This window comes from Harpegnathos saltator, unplaced genomic scaffold (assembly GCF_003227715.2).
Source record: "Harpegnathos saltator strain DR-91 unplaced genomic scaffold, Hsal_v8.6 scaffold169, whole genome shotgun sequence".
NCBI lineage: Eukaryota > Metazoa > Arthropoda > Insecta > Hymenoptera > Formicidae > Harpegnathos > Harpegnathos saltator.
In genome coordinates, this window is record NW_020229949.1 from 55,498 (window position 1) to 72,775 (window position 17,278).

Below are 17,278 nucleotides of genomic sequence, written 5' to 3' on the forward strand. Positions count from 1 at the left end.
GGGATATGCTGTAAATCGCGATGTTCGGGACTTTTCTCTCTCTCTCTCTCTCTCTCTCTCTCTCGATCCTTCGCCCACCGTGTCACGACCTTCTCCTTCTCTTCCTGCGGTGGATTTCTTCAGGAAAGTTATTTAACTCTGCGCGCGCGATCGAGAAATCGTTTCTCCTTCGCTCCGTTTCTTCGATAGCTTCCTCGATCCTTACGCAGAGAGAGTCTTACGGTAAACGTTACCGCGTGAAACTTTGTAACGACCGAGGAACATATCAACACTCGGACGCGAGGATAATTTGTTATCTTTCGAACGTGATGTTCGACGACAACGATGACGGTCGGCGACGCCGTGCGTCGAGAAATATCGAAGGCACTCATACCGCGACGGATCCGCGAGCGAACCCGTAGACCTTCGGGCGTCGTTGAAAAACGCTTGCTCAACGATGACCCGCATGTTCGGAACGATTACGTCTCGGTTGTCGCGTGCTGACTCACGAAGTGAGGCGAGGAGGATAACGCAGCGCGCGCGTTATTATCGCCGCGGCCGCGGCCAGCCCGCAGGAGAGCAGGCATCCTCTGGCGCGGCGTGTGGCAGGTAATGGCCCGGATCGCCGTCGATACTTCCGAGTGGGGGAAAAAAGAACTCATCCTTTCGGAGCGAGGAGCACTTTCGCGATCTAATCGATGCGATCTCGCGTCCTCCTCGCGCGATAACGCAAACACGAGCCGACAATTGCGCCGCGTCAGCAGCGAAAATTAAAAATAAAGAATTTCCGCAAAAAGGGTCAATTTTTTGCCGGTTTTTCGAGTTTGGAATCGAATTTTATGCCAAAAGATCGTTCATGATGAGACATTAATTACAGAAAAGTTTTACGTTGACCGTACGATTGGTTTCCAAGATGTAGAGGGTCAAAGTGGTCACTACCTACTAAGGAAGTGTGACACTGATAACGCTTTATCGCACGAATTTTTGCAAAATTCGCTATCTATGGGTCTTTGGTTCTTTGAGTTGCTGATTGTGAATCTGCTGTTAGATTGTAAAAATTCAAGATGGCAGGTGCAACATGGCGGACGCACATAGTGGAACAATCATTTACTTTTATTGGAACTGTTATATTGTGGTTTTTTGGCTAGCTGATTGCGAATTTTCTACTAGGTTTTCGAAAGTAATCTTTTCAACGACAATTTTTGAGTGGAAAAAGTATTGTTTTTATTGTTTTATTGTTTTTTCATAAAAAAAAATATCAAATTCAAATTGATACGTTACATGATATATAAAGGATAGTTTTATTTGTTATATTCAGAAGCTTATCTTGCCTTCATTAGCTGGATAACTTTTTCATCTTGCCTTCAATGGTTGGATAAAATTTTCATCTTGCCTTCATTAGCTGGATAACTTTCTCATCTTGTCTTCACTGGCTGGATAACATTTTTATCGTGCCTTCCTTGACTGGATAACTTTTTCATCTTCCCTACACCGAAGGTAAATGTAAATCTGATAGAAAATTCGCAATCAGCTAACCGAAAACACCACAACATAACAGTTCTAATAAAAGTAAATAACCGTTTCACTATTTGTGTCCGCTATATTACACCCGCCATCTTGAACTTTTTGAATCTGACATCGAATTCGTAATAAGCAACTCAAAGCACCCATAGATACCGAATTTCGCAAAAGTGCGGTAAAATGTTATTAGTGTCAAACTTCCTTAGTAAGTAGCGACTACTTTGATCCTCTATATCTCTGAAACCAATTGTATGCTCAATGTAAAACTTTCTTGTGATTAATGTATCTTATCATGCGTCTTATCATTTCGCATAAAATTTAATTTAAAAACCGGGGACTGAAAAACTTTTTGCGGAGGTTCTTTTATGCGGGTAATGGCAATTTGGATCGCTGCGTGCGCACACGCGAGCGGAGTACATCGCCCCCTTCCTGAAGCGGATGTCGACGTCGTGAGGCGGTTCTCCCGAGTATGAGCGGCGCGGAGAATCGTCGGAAAAATCGCGGAGAGCGAGGGGAATCCGAGGAACTCGGATGAAGGAGGACTTTGTGGAAAAATCGCGCTCATTATGTCCGCCAGGGTCGGCCAATTTGCGGCCGTACCCGCGTGTGCGCGAGCGCACAATCGGGATAACGAACGGGTTATCTAATGCCACGGACGAGATAGCAGCAGACAGTTCGCGGCGAAGGAAAAGAAAGGAAAAAGACGACGGGAAGCGCGATCGACGCGCGTATGGATTCACGAGCGAGTACGCCTCGCAGCACGTTCCTCTTCCTCGACGACGCGTGAGGCGCGTTTCCAGCGATTGCTCATTAGTCGAGGAATGCGTCGCGGCTTCTTCGTACTTTGATTGCATATCATTATTAATAACTCGTCTCGGTACGCCACGGCCAGAGAGAGAGAGAGAGAGAGAGAGGGGGGGGGGAGAGGAGAGGGAGAGAGAGAGAGAGAGAGAGAGAGAGTTAATGAACATGAGTCTGCTCTTCTTTCTCCCATATGGCTGGCTCGCCAGCGATTAATGACGAGGCGCGGAGGGGAGGAGGGATATACCGCGATCCACTTGCGAAACGCAACAACGTCGTCGAGGTCAAAATTAGCAAAAAAGAACAGAGAAACGTGTCACGCGCGCGCCTATTAGTATGAGGAGAGAACTGGCGATGTTCCTTTCGATCTCTTTTAATCATCTTTTTCGACGACATTCTCGCGGCGAACATTCTCTTCTGCAAACGATGTAATACTTTCGTAGCCAGTTGGCGCTATTGTTTTAATATATCACTTCTTTTGTACAGTAGAACAGTGTTTTTTTGTAGAGTTCTGTTATAGTTATAAATTTTACTTGTAAAAACTTATGTTACGTTCATATATATCTTGAAAAAAAAATTTGTATTTGAGATTTCTAAAAATAATACAATACGTGTTGCGCGCCTCGACGCCCTTTTTACCTTTTTGTTTAAAAAGCTAAGTTTTATATTTTTACACACACACATGTATCTTGAAAAAGATAATAAATTTTGTTTGTAAAAACCTACGTGTTATATATTCCACATTGTTTCGAAATTTATCATACTGCATAAAGTTATTAATAAAAATCTTTAATCTTTTAAGTGCTACAAGCGTATATACGCCTTTTATATATTTTTTATTTATTGTTTTAGTATTTAGTATCTGTTTAGTATTTATTATCGCGTATATATATAATACACTTTGTATATTTTATTTATTTATTATATGATATATTCAATGCTTTATATGAAGCGCGCGAATTATTCAAACACCTGGTTCGGTACGAAATGAATATCACGCCGTACACGGCGGACGATTCTCAATTGAAATCGCTGCAGCTAAAAGGTTAATACGCTATTAACATTGCCTGTCAACATTGATCTAGATAGTGTGAATATGTGCATTTTTTACACGCAATCTGTTTAAGATTTATATAGAAATGATTTTTGGGAAATGTCCAGAATATTTGTTAAAAGGCAAGATATTTAGGTTAGATAGGGAAAATGGAATTAGGGCAATGATGAGATTAAGATGCGGTAATATGGAGGAAGGTAACAAGTACTACCAGATACATAGATAGGAACAGAAGAAAGAAAATGTATATTTTGTGAAGCACATCTAGATATCTAATACGGATCATTATACAGAAGTGTGTAGTAAGATAAAGGTTAGGTTTGAAAAGTTAGGGAACAAATGGCGCAGATAAAGAAAAAGATATGGAGAGAGGAATTAAGAAGAAAAAAGGAAGAAAAAAGAAGGACATTAATAAAGTTATGGAAAGAAAGGGATAGGAGATTGAGGGAAAGGAAAAAAGACAGACAAGTGTGACAGGATTAGAACAAAAGTAGAATAGAATACCGAATAGGATAATGAGGAGGAAAAAGGAAAAAAGGAAGTGTGGATGGATGGATGTATGAGTTTCAGACCACCCGGGTCACTCGATTTGTTCGTAAACGCGACATTTTAGAGAAAAATATTTCAGACAAAAGTTGTAGGGTTTATTTATTGATACTATGAATTTTACCTTGAGATGACCTTGAAAAGCTCAGTCAAGATCAACATAAAAAATCTTAAATGGAAACGCCAATTTTTTATTACACCGTCTTCTTCCACCAATTAATTTGAACAACTTCTGTCTAAGACATTTTTTTATTTGTCTAATATTTATTTTTTTAGATATTTAAGGAAAACTTGATAACTTTTTCCATATTTAACTTACGATATCTCGCTAACTATTTGTCAAAAGGAAAAGAGGTACTAGACTTTTTTGCTCTATTTAGTCTCAAGAATATATTGTTCCAGTAGCGCCCTGATTTTTGTTAATTTGATGATTTTGAAATTTCCAAAAATCAGTAAGTCATATATAGAAACGATTTCAAGTAACCGCTCGTTTCCAATTGTTTTGGACGGGTTCGTCACGGGCGTCGGTCAATAAATTTCCAGCGCAAGAGGTTAATGAGACAACAGCGTCGTGAGTCGAGCGTCAGAGGAACCTGACAAAATTCGCGGCTCCCAAGAGGAGCAGGAAGTTCGCGAACGTGGAAACTCGGCTAGATTAGCCAGTAATGACGAGAATTACGGAGAACTGGACGCTTCGGGACATATTGTGCCCGTGGACACGTGACGATCTCGCCCGTCATTCTAATTATGAGGAGTAATTGGACGTTGAGCGCGTGCAACACCTTGTTGGTTTTGCGCGGCCATGGACGTCGCTCGGCCTTCGTCTCGTGATACATTCTCGCGCACTGCGCTGCGAAAAAGCACGCGGTGGTTTTTCCTATATTACAGATCGTGTAAAATCGCTCGAACAGACTCAATTTCTCTTCGGCACGTGTCGGTCGCGCGATCCTCCGAGATACCGCAAGGTCCAAATATCCAGTCGCACGGGCAGAGAGAGAGAGAGAGAGAGAGAGAGAGAGAGAGAGAGAGAGAGAGAGAGAATATTCGAGCAAGCCGAAGTAATTAATACTCCTAACACGAATTTAACGTCAATTATAGATACAGCTGGAGCAGGTTTGCCGTCGAATCCGCTGGATCCCCAAAGACACTCACAGCCGCCGACAAAGTCAACTCGCGAACATACTCGTGCTCGTTTTTTTCTTCTTCCTCTGCTTTGGCTCGAATCGCAACTTATTAGGAACTTTCATCGCGCTTTTGACCGCGGCCGAAGCGCGAAAGAAAGTTCTTTTCTCAGATGCGCCACAGCGGAAGTTCTCATTTAGCCGTGTTATTTAAATCTTTTGATTAATGTCGCCGTCTTAATTAAGCGCCGTAATTAATGTCGATCTCACGGTGGAAATATTAGAGTTACTTCCGGCTCGCTTGAATTGGAAATCAACTGCGGTGTCCTGGCGATCCTACTTTCAGCGAAGGACGAAGGAGCACGCGGAAACAGAACTCGAGGTATCTCACCGATATTGACGAGCTTCACGCCGTCGGCTTCGATGGCCTGCAGCGCCGTGGACACGTTCTCCAGGTGGTGGTGCTGGTTCGCCGGTCTCGGGTTCCATCGCGGCAGTCGGCGTTGCGTGAGCACCTCGACCAAGGCGCAGAGACGAGTGCCGTCCCTGAAGTCCTCGGCGAGGTCTAGCACGGGGCCGCCGCCTATGTCGCCGGCGTGTTTCAGGTGTTCGTTCACCCAGTTGCGGAACGTGTTGGCCTGAATCTCCACCCAGAGATCCTCGTGGCCCTTGATCGGCATCCCCTTGGCGGCCGTTCCCTCAGCCGAGCGGGCCACCAGGCCCACCAGCTGCTCTGGTCGCAGCTGTTCGGTCGACTGCATTCTCGAGTACCTGTTGGAAAAGCGCAAAGCGTGCAGAGTCGAGCGAGCCCGGGCTCGTTAAACCTTTCTACGTTTCCACCGCCGCTACTTGCTCCGGTCTCGGATCTCGAAATTCGCATCGACGATTTCTCTTTGTGGGTTCGACCGAACCAATTTGATTTTCGCCATATGAGACACGAAACGATTCTCATCATGTCGTTACGTAGTAATTAATTAAATTACTGGAGCTAGCCATAAATGATCAGATATCTATGAGAGACTATCTCTATCTGCGAGACTCGTATTCTTATTCTTGCTAAACAAAAGTGTCGTTTACAGACCTGTAAATATGTGTTCCATTTTAAGAAACTCGACTGACTCACTTGTGGATAAGCCTGATAATTATCGGTTCCACGCGAGCTGTCACGTAAAACTGAATTTCGAGATCGACTCGAGATCGCGAAGAAGCAGCGGCGTGGCCGCGACTTTCGTTCACCTCAACATCCACGATTTGTAACGGATCGTCCCGATTAAAGCACGCACGCGAACGTCAAATGGCGAGCGATTAATTATGAGATATTTAACCGGCCGCTCTCAGCCGCGTGCGAGCCGCCGCGAGAGCGCGACCTTTGGGGTCGCACCGCCGCCCCTCCCCTCCCCCGGGAGAGGAACTCAATCTGCTCTACGAGCTGAAAGAAGCCTTGCCGCCCTTATGTATTGTGCATATTACGAAGCCGTTCGCGCGCGATTGTTACGGAGGAGGAAGAGGAGGAGGAGGAGCAGCGGTAGAATTTCGCGCGGGTGAAAGTGCCGGCGCATAGATACGTACACCTGCGGCTATGCATACCTGATAATCCGCCGACCCGCGTAATTTGTTTCCGCGTCTGTCTCGAGGCCCGTAAGGTAAACGTCCGAATGTAGGGTTGCCAGATGCGAAATGACCGGGACATTTTTTAGGTGAAAAATAGGTTGTTGGAGAATCTTAGTTAAATTTGAGAGATAGAGGGGGGGGGGTAAGACGGCTAAGAGATGCCGCTGTGCACTCGCAACAGACAAATGCGTGAAACAGCAGAGAGAAGTTTCGACATGAACGGTGTGATTATATTTTTTATCACGCGAATGGCTTGGTTGACATAAATTTTCTCAGGTGGTACATTGAAAAATTCGACCTTATAAATCGCGGTGACCGCTCTCAGATTTTTCTCTGGTGCCAGTTAGAAACATGAATGTTATGATTATGATTTTGTTGAATTCTGATTTTCCGGGTTCAGAAAACTTAAATTCCCTGGACACGGGACAAGCTTAAGAATTCCGGGACATTCCCGGAAATCTCGGTCATCTGGCAACTTTATCCCAATGGCCGGACACGTTTCAGTATCCGACCACTTTAAGAAAAAATATTTACTATCTATTTTAATAATAATGAATGAAAGTAATAATTATTGTAAAAGAAACTCCGATATTTGACGATTAGTTGGAAAAAAATATGCTCAATTTGATACTTTTGTGTTAAAATAAAAATTAATTAAATAAGTAGGCACCTATGGTTTGGCAAAATAATGGTCAATTGTTAATAAATCCATTAAGAGATGGCATCCATATTTGTATTATTCTCCGTTAGCATATAATTTTCTAATGCGGTCAGACACTGAGACAAATTATCTTCGAATATACTGGGCCATAACCTGTTTCAACTGTCCGGTCACATTGGTACATTAATGCGCTTCATTGTTTGTATAAATATTTTATTAATAATAGATATATATATATATATATTGGTTTAAATAATTTTTCTCTACTTAAGGGAATCTGAAGTTGTCGAGCAAATATTTTTATCAAAACTATTCTTAATATTATATATTGTATTTTTTTCTGACGACCTACGCTTAAACGTCCGATTACTGGGACATTTATTAGGTGTACAAATGAATAATCCAAATTAGTTTAAGCAATTATGAAATCAATTTTAAATTGAATAGATTTTCCCGCTCTTTTGTGATTATGCAATGTTGACATGCAGCTATTAAAAAGAACATACAGTTTGGCGAAAGGCCCGACATAATCTTCAAAAGTATTCAGTTCAGTACAGTCGAAAATGGCAACAGATAAGGTGCATATCCGATACTGCATTCTTTACGAATTCCAGCAAGGAAAAAATACTGCAAAAACGTGCGAATCGATTTGTTCCTTTCTCGGCGAAGCTGTTGTATCGTACGATGTGTGCGCACTTTGGTTTAAGCTGTTTAAAAGCGGTTTAAAAAAATTCAGTCTAATCGACAAACAACGCCCTGGAGGCCCACCGAAGTGCGATAATGATGATTTGGAACAACCGCTCGCTGAGAATTCGGCACAAACACAAAAGAGCTTGCAGAATAGTTGGGAGTAACGCAGCAAACGATTTCTAAACGCCTACATGAGATGGGAAAGATCCAGAAAGAAGGAAAATGGGTGCCTAACCGCATGAACTCACTGAAACCAACAAAAATCAACGAGTGGCAGCGTGTCTTTCTCTTCTCGATAAGCAGCGTCGAAAGCAGCTTTCTTGTGGAAAATCGTTACGGGCGATGAGAAATGGATACTCTATGACAATCCGAAACGCAGAAAGTCATGGGTAAATCCCGGCGAATCATCAAAATCGCTTCGGAAAGAAGAAGGTTCTTCTCTGCATTTGGTGGGATATCAAGAGCGTGCTTTATTATGAGTTGTTGGAACCGGGTGAAACCCGGCAGTTACTGCGGACTGCTACCAACGTCAATTAATCTGCTTGAGTCAAGAATTGGAGAATTGGAAAACGCCCGTATACTGGCACAGGAGAACGTCCAGTGAAATTGTTGCATGACAACGCCAGGCCACACATTGCTTCCAATACAAAAGACACCATAAATGAGTCTTGGCTGGGACGTCTTGCAGCACTTGCGGCGTATTCACCAGACATTGCTCCATCCGATTATCACTTGTTCCGGTCGATGCAACACGCCTTATCCGATCATGCACTTCCAATCAGTGGATGAGATCCGAAAATGGCTTGACCACTTTATCGTGTCCAAAGACGTAACATTTTTCCGAGATGGAATTCATCAGCTGCCTGAAAGATGGCTTAAAGTTATAGAAAGCAACGGCGAATACTTTGATTGAACAATTCAATTTACTTTCTTTTAAAATAAACCTTGAATGTAGCTGAAAAAATTGGATTTTTCATTTGTACACCTAATACCTTAAATGCCGATGCGCGACGCACGCACCGAGAGCGCACGCGAGGTGCGTTTATCGTCGCGCGTGTTCCTCGATAAAGTCCCACTCTCGGCTGATTAAAGTGTGTCCCGTCAGCCCGAGGCGCAATGTGACGCGACGCGTCGCGCAATGATTACTGGCACGCTTACTGGCGCTTGAGCATCAAAATAATCATTAACGTCGAAAGGGGCCAAACATCGCCCCTTCTTTTCCCCCCAGCCAACCCAGCTGATAGACGTTCTTAGAAGCTATATTCGAGAATGTTTCGAGAAGCGCTTTGTCGAAGAGCGTCACGAGCTCGCGACAACTTTGGCAATCAGCGACAATTGTCCGCAGTAAAGTTGTCGTCGCTGCCTCGTGCGATAAAATTTGGCGACTCGCGCGAGAGATCACCAAAACCCTCGGTAACATTAGTTATTTAAGTGGAGAAACGGCGTAAGAAAGCGTTGAAACGGAATCACGCCAATCACGACGGCACGAGCACTCGCGATGCATCTCGCGAATGCCCGCGCATTTATCTTCAAGCAACGACCGAGTGGAATTTTATCAAACGCCCGCGGTCTACTCTTTCCTTTTTCCGCGATCTACTTTTTTCTTTCTCCGGTGCTTTCTTCGGTCGCTTCTTCGCGCTGAAGCGTCTGCGTGGAAAATGTCGCTTTCGCTTTCGACGCTCCGGCTGTCCACCTGTGAACCGCTTAACCCTTCCAATCCCGTTATTCCGCCATAACGGGATACTCACTCGGAATATGTGTAATCCGCAAAATCTAAAAGTCACATGTACATCGACCATTGTTCTAATCATCCACCAAGTAATTTATAAAAAAAAGAAAAAAATGTTATTTTACGAGGGAATTCAGGGTACATGTGCTCTGTCGCTCTGATCTCGAAGAATCAGGGCTTCAAGGATTGAACTCTGTGATAGCGATAAACAATGCGACTGAAAACCGCGATCCGATGCGAACTTTCCGATGCGATCGCGAACACCGGGTTGGCGGTAACCCGAGTAGAAAATAATTAATAGGGCTCTGCTAAGGGCCTGATTATTTTTCTCTAACATTAATCGGACCCTAATAGGGATAGAAAGACAAAGGCCCTACAAGATGTGTAACAAATGGTTTAACGGATCCTTACAAGGCAATATTATAAGGGCTTTATAAGAAAATATTAACAAGGGTTTTATGAGGCAATATCAAGAGGACCTCATAGGATAATATCAAGATATGAAGTTAAAATCCATTCTAAGTTTGAGTTGAGACATTCACTCTTGTAATCGAAATATTTTTATTATTGCTTGAATAAAAATATTCGTTCTTTTCATTCCAAGAAATTTAGATTGTAATTTCTTTATTTTTTTATAATCTTGTTAGTATACAAGAATTTTTTATTTTAAAAATATAACATATTTTACAATAAAATATAGCCTCCTTTACACATAAAAATCCTGCTACTATTTTTATTAAAATTTGCTGCACTTCAAAATGAAGGTAATACTAGAAAAATCTTTGAAAGAGGCTAATGAATATGGCAACTAATAAAACTAATAAAGTTCATTTTTAATTGCGGTATAATTAAAAAATCTTTAAAAGAACCAGATAAAGCATACCTACTAAAACAATACTAATCTATGACAATTTTATTACACGTTTTCTATAACAAAACTTGACTTTGTATATCTAAAGCATCCTTAAAAGATCCTTCTAAAGCTCACATCAGTTTTCCATGTTAAAGCGTTATTTCGTAAAATCGAAGGCATTTCTAAAAAAAATCCTTTCAAGGTCCTTCTCAGCTTTTCCTATCAAAGCCTTATTATTTATTAGATCTAAGGCATTCCTAATAAATCCTTCCAAGGCCCTTCTCAGCTTTCCCTATCGAAGCCTCATTTATTAAATCTAAGGCAGCCCTAATAAATCCTTCTAAGGCCCTCATCAGTTTTCCTTATCCAAAGCCTTGTTTCGTAAAATCTAAAGTATCTCTAAAAAATCCATCTCGGGGGGGTCTGATGTGGTAATAATGAAGCATCCCTTTTTGGGGCATCCTACTTTCAGCCTTATCGAGGCCTTATGTTTCATGAAAAAGACCCTATCAATTTTTCACTCGGGGTGGGAGGGAGGACAGGAAGGAGACACCTCTATGGACACGCGCGCCTCGATGTACCATTTATGCGTAATTCGCGGCACGAGCGGCGGCGGCGGCGGCGACAGGATTATTTCATTACGATCCATCGTAGCATGACATCACTGTTGTCTCAGAGGCTCGCCCGACCGGTGAAGCTTGCGTAAGAGCGCAAAAATTTCCGGCGGCCCAGCGCTCAGAGGCCTCGGATGCATTAACGCGGCGGCTTCTTCTGAGATCTCTCTCTCTCTCTCTCTCTCTCTCTCTCTCTCTCTCGCCCTCGGGCAGCAATTAAGGACCTAATTAAGCCATTGAAAGGCCGGCTATTAATTAACCGCCGGACGGGAGGAGGACCGATTCTCCTGCACGTTGCGCAACAATGCGCGAGACGGGTGTGAGGCCGATCGCGTCGTACGCGATCTTAAATCTCGACTTGAAATTGCGAGAGGAAAGCGTAGCGTAGCGAGAAGCCGATACGATCATGAATATATAAATAAAGATAAGTAGCAATTCGACGTGAGAGAAGAGCCGCAGTGCAGAGTCAAAGTGCAACGAAGCCGATGTGGGAAGATTCGGTTTGACGCAGAAGCTCGCTGTCGGCCGGTCGTGTCGATTGAGATATCGCGCGTAGGATTAAGCGGCAAGGATCATGCGGAGTAGAAGGAAAGATGCTTAACCCCTTCCGTCGGAGTCGCGTCTCCTGGACGATCTTCTGTTTACGCGTTCAAATCGCCCGTCTCTATTACACGCTTGATGCGATAATATCATGCACGCCTTCGTCTTATTCAAACGTCAATCTCAACAGACGTGTGGCACGCTGGAAAAATCTCAGTTTCTATCACAAAGCAGAAAGTGAAGCAGGAGGAGAGAAGAGAACACGAGAGACAATATCATCTCTGTTATCGCGACGGGGGGAACATTCGCACGAAATGTTCGCTCGAGACAGCGGAGAACGAGCTGACCAAGCAGATTTTATCATCTGGTCCGGACAGCGGAAAATCAGTCGGACGGAATAAATGCTTTTCCCCGCGTGCGTGTCTCAAACGTGAACGAGTGTCAGCTGAACGTCAATGCAAGGGGTTTATCGGAGGCCAGACAAGTCACAACAAGGATCACCTTGGCGCGCTCGAACGACACCCGCGAGAATCAAATTCACTCGACGACACACACACACACACACACACAAGTCAGCGTGAGCAACTTTCACCTCGCTCTCAAAATTGTCTCAGGACGCACGCACGCACGCACGCACGCGCGCACGCACAAGCGAGCGCGCTCGCTCGCTCGCGGATCCCGTTCGCGTCATTCACGAGAGTCCGGGTGAACGTCGGCGGAAATCTCGCGATTGATCTCCACAGCCGACCGTATTCCATTCATTAACTCGGAGAGACGACGGAATTTTGCACGATCGATGGATCGCGATCGAGATCACGGACAGCGCGTTTTGGTGCAGATTCGCTCGAAAGAGAAGAAGAAGAAGAAGAAGAAGAAGAAGAAGAAGAAGAAGAAGAAGAAGAAGAAGAAGAAGAAGAAGAAGACATGGCGCCAGACAATGCACAAATTTGGTGAAAGCGTCTTAAGGATGTCATCAAGATGCCTAAGAGACGTTTCAAGTATCTTAAAGACGTTTCCTAGAAATGTCGAAAGTTTTCTGAAAGAAGAAGACGTAAGACGTCTTTCAGACGTCTTCAGACATTTTCGGGACATCCTTCGGGAATTTCTGCCGTCCGAGGCGAAGAGAGAACTCCATTCATCAGAATCCGCTTTCATTGGGAAACGTCGAGACGAATTTACGAGGTGCATCTTGCCTTGCGGATCTCTGCGGTTTTACGAATCCTTGACTCGCGGCATGAAAGTTCGATCAGATTAACCACAGATTAACCTTTGAATTCCACTAGTCGCCGAGAGCTCTTCGCACTGCGACTTTTCAGAGAGAAAAAAAAACGACTGAGAAAAAACCGAGTTCTTTATGCAAGATGACAGCTCGAGACCCGGACAGAACAGAAAATCATGATGACATCAAAATGACGTCAAAATAAGAAGGATTTTTTCACCATGATTCGATTATTCTCTCGTCATTTTAATGTCATTTTGACGTCATCATGATTTTCTGTTCTACCTGGAGATCTCCGTTATGTCGGAGTCTCTTAATTTTACGGAGTCCGAGTTTGGAAGACCCTTGGAAAAGCGCGTTTCTCAGGTCGTCCTTGATCCGCGGTACCGTAAATTCCCAGTCACGTGAAGTCACTTCGTTGTCTTAGACGCCGAGGAATTTTCAACTCGGGGATCCTCGATCTCGCGAGTCATCCAACTCAAGGATCGTCGGCACCGTGGATCCTGTGGGTCTTTGCGTCGCAAGTTTCACAAGCAGTACGGTGTCTCAATCCCACGGACTCTCGAGTCGAAGAGCTCCTCGTCTCAGCGAGTCCTGCCGCCTATTTCATGCTTCACGACCCTTCGACACCGTAAATTCCTGACCGCGCAACCGTTCGCTCTCGTCGACTACCGCGTCCGACACCGAGCATCCTCCGTTTCGCGATCGCTTCGGCACTCACGACGACCTTTCATCGTTTTCACCTCTCGTGGATCCTCCTGACGAGCGAAGCCTCGTCGTGCATCCACTCGACCACGCAGTGTCGAGTCCACGTACAGATCCACGACGTCGTCTTCGTTCGCGGGATATCGCGTGGACGCAACCAACACACACACACACACACACACACACACACACACACATGCACCATCAACCCACGTAAAGCAGGAACGCACGGCACGCGCGGCTCTGCTATATTTACGTCGGTTCTTCCTCGTAGTGGCGGCCGCTGCCAGGTCCACCGGATGCAGCAGGTCGCTCGGCGGGCTCGAGAGCGCGGATCACGACGACGTCGGCGGGCACCGGCTGCGCGGACTTGGCGGTCGTCGGCGAGCTACGCCGCGGGGAACGCCATTTTTGGACGTCGACGGGTACCGCGCCGCGGCTCCGTTGCGTTGATGAGTGTTCGACGTGCGTGAGCTCACTGAACCGACATGGAGAGCCCTCTCCTTCTGCCGCTGCCTTCCCGGCAGCTCGATACGATCGCCTTGTGGGACCGTGGGGTCCGCCGCGATTGTAATAGGACCAGGGACGTAACAGCGGGCAACATGGCGCTTGCAGGTGGATCCCCCTGGTCTCAGCGCGAATCGCGAGAGTGCGAACGCGAGACGATCCTGGCAATCCTTTTCCCCTCACAGAGAGGCGGTCCCTTCATGCGATCGTTGATCAACTGTTCAAGGCGCGATGCGAATCGCGAGTCTCGGCTGGTTAAGACTCTCACGAGCCCTGAAGAGGTGAAGCAACACCGCCTGACGAAGATGGATGCGCCGTCTAATGGCACACGAAGCGTCGTACAGTCGTTAATCATCCTCGCAAAAGGCGTCAATTACAAAGGCGCGGACATGAAGACACCGTCATTGATCCTGACTGAAATGCGCTGCGCAATTGAGATTCGCGCAAATGCGTCCCTTCTTCCTCGTCTCGGCTGTGTGTGACGGAGCGACGCGGCCAAAACAACGCGAGTTCGTGAGTCTCTCGCAGGTCTCCTCGCGTGGTACTTCCCTGAATCCTAGGCAACAGCAGCGAGCGAAGGCTCGTTCCGCAAGGTGGTGGCACCTGTCGGAAGCAAAATCGTCGTGTTGCATAGGGACAGGCGTCCGCACCTGGCGAGGCTAACTGCGTTAATGAATGCGCCGGTGTTTGCCTCGCGCGCGCGCGCGCGCGCGTTCGTGACGTCATGGCTACTCTAATCGGACGAGAGTAGCTCGTCCTGCTCGTCAGTAGCGCGACACCATAATAGCGCGCTAACGTAACGGCGTGTCAAATCGTAAGAGCCGTTTATCCGTCACCGCAAGAAGATGGACGCGCGTCGCCGGCTTTTGCCGAGCGACCCCCTTCAGTCAGACCCTTCAGAATTCCGCGGGAGTGAAGCTCACGATCGCGCGCTGATTCGCCGTTGGTTAATCCTTTCCCCGTTCAGCTACACTAGTCCCTAGCAGTCGGATCGGCAAAGTGGATCCTCGGACAGGACTTAGGCCCGGTTGTTCCAACTTCTTGGTAAGTTAACTGATAGTTAAATCATGTGTTTGTCTTTGTCTTTCCTTCAACTTGGACAAAGACAGACGTGATGATTTTAACTATCAGTTAACTTAACCACCCCTTAGGGCCCGGTTGTTCCGACTTCTTGGTAAATTAACCGATGGTTAAGTCATACGTTTGTCTTTGTTTCTCCTTCAACTTGGACAAAGACAAATATAGGGCCGGGTCAGGGTCGGTTGTTCCAACTTGTTGATAAGTTGACTGATGGTTAAGTCATACGTTTGTCCTCCTTAATTCCTCCTTCAACTTGGGACAAAGACAAACAAATGATTTAACCATTAGTTAACTCACCAAGAAGTTGGAACATCCTGTCCTTTATCGAGTCGAGTTCGTTCAATCCTCCAGCCTGAACCGCAACGCGTAAGGTCGCGCCCGAGAATTCGTGACGCTCGCTGCCGGAGACTTCAACCTCCTATCCACGCAATTTCGCGAGTGATCTCCCTCGATCGGGCGTTGATATCTCCGCAGGCGCAGGCGGACGCGCCGGACCAAAAGCGCAGCCCACGCTCTCGGCACGTGTCGAAACGCTCTAATTCGCCCGCCTTTGTAGCGACGCGATGACGGACACAATGCCCGGCCGGTGGCTCGGCTGGCGCGGGGGAAATACGTTGCGACACGAGAACGGTATTTTGCATCGCTACGCTGCAATCGTCGGGGAAGGAAGACCCCGGCCGGCGGATTCGCGCGAGCTTCCCGACGTGGACATCCCGCTGCGACATCGCGCTCTCGGCTCGGCGGCGCCTTGTGATCGCCGTGAAGATACTTGAATATAATTAAATTAAATCGAGCGGTCGATTTGCCGCTCGATGAAGCCGCGTTAAAAGTTAATACAAACGTACAACGTGTATAAATAGTTATGAGTAAAGCTGGTCGAGTAAATCTGGCACAAGGTTGCGAGTGGCGGGCTGCCAGCGCGGCTTGCCACTGTGAGTTTAGTATCGTGTTACTGGCTTTTCTCGCCAAGTCAACGCGTCGTACACGTCATTTCGCGAAGATTGATCCCCGGCTAATGGAAGCGCGCTGATCGCGCCGCTCTACACCGCCTTTCAAACCGCGCCGCCGCTACGCGTCGCGTCGCGTCGCGCGCCGAAGAGAGAGCCGAGACAACGAGAGTGTCTCCTGTTTATCTTTATCTCGAGTACCTGATTGTGAGTTTGTCTCTCTGCGACCTACCATCAGTAGGTACAGCAGCTCTCGTCCGCACCGATGAGCTTTGAAGATTCGGGGCTCTCGGGTACTTGGACCCTTCAAGTCGTCTTCAAGACGGTTCCTGTGACATCCCGTACATCTGCCGTATCCCTCGGCTCTAATGAGGCCAGTCGATTCGTCGTCGTCGTCGTCGTCCTGTGCTAAATCGGGCCCACCCCGCTTATATCGCATACATGTTCGTTTCGTACAATCACTTTTCTGATAAATGTCACAATCATTCATGACTATACGATCACACGCGCGACCCTCGGATGCGGCTCGCGATTCGCCTCGCGCGGGAGCGTTTATTTCGGAAAGTTAACTGACCCGCGACGCACCGCGTCTCCTCGAGGAAAGTCAACCAGGACTTCCAGTCCAGAATGCTAAAAAATATCCGGAGAGGACGAGCATGAGAGGAACCGAAATACACCGATCGATGATTGATCGCGTTCCCAGGCTTAAAGAAGTCGACTTCGCGGACGGTGCATCATATCCGAGAAAAACTCGTCTAGTCACGGAGAGCCGGACGGGGATCTAAAATAGTTTACGTGCGGCGTAGACGAAGGAGAGAGAGAGAGAGAGAGAGAGAGAGAGAGAGAGAGCCATGCGAAACGTCTCGGACGTTTCGCGCACGCTCGCCGCTTGCTCTCAACTTGTCGCGGGAAAGCTCCGAGAAGCGCGAGCGGCCGCTCGCGCAAACAAAGGTCGGCCACGACGAGGGACGCGTGGCCGGCGCGCGACGGGTGTGCGGGCTTTCTCCGTCTCCGGCGTTTCCCCGACCGATCGTCTCCGGCCAGGGTGGCTCGGTCACTTGCTTTTTGACTTACGCACCGTATCAGTTTCTATATAGGGT

At 46.5% G+C, this 17,278-nt stretch overlaps 1 protein-coding gene across 1 annotated transcript in view; it reads right to left on the reverse strand.

Moving 5' to 3' along the window:
* jbug (filamin-type immunoglobulin domains fbug) overlaps positions 1-14,160 on the reverse strand; it is a 49,927-nt gene extending 35,767 nt beyond the window's left edge. The window contains exons 1-2 of the mRNA XM_025297079.1: positions 13,901-14,160; positions 5,414-5,793 (exon numbers count right to left, since the gene is read on the reverse strand). Coding sequence (XP_025152864.1) covers positions 5,414-5,783 — 370 coding nt within the window. The 5' untranslated portion in view covers positions 5,784-5,793; positions 13,901-14,160. The remainder of the gene's footprint in view (positions 1-5,413; positions 5,794-13,900) is intronic.
* Between the last annotated feature and the right edge of the window lie 3,118 nt (positions 14,161-17,278).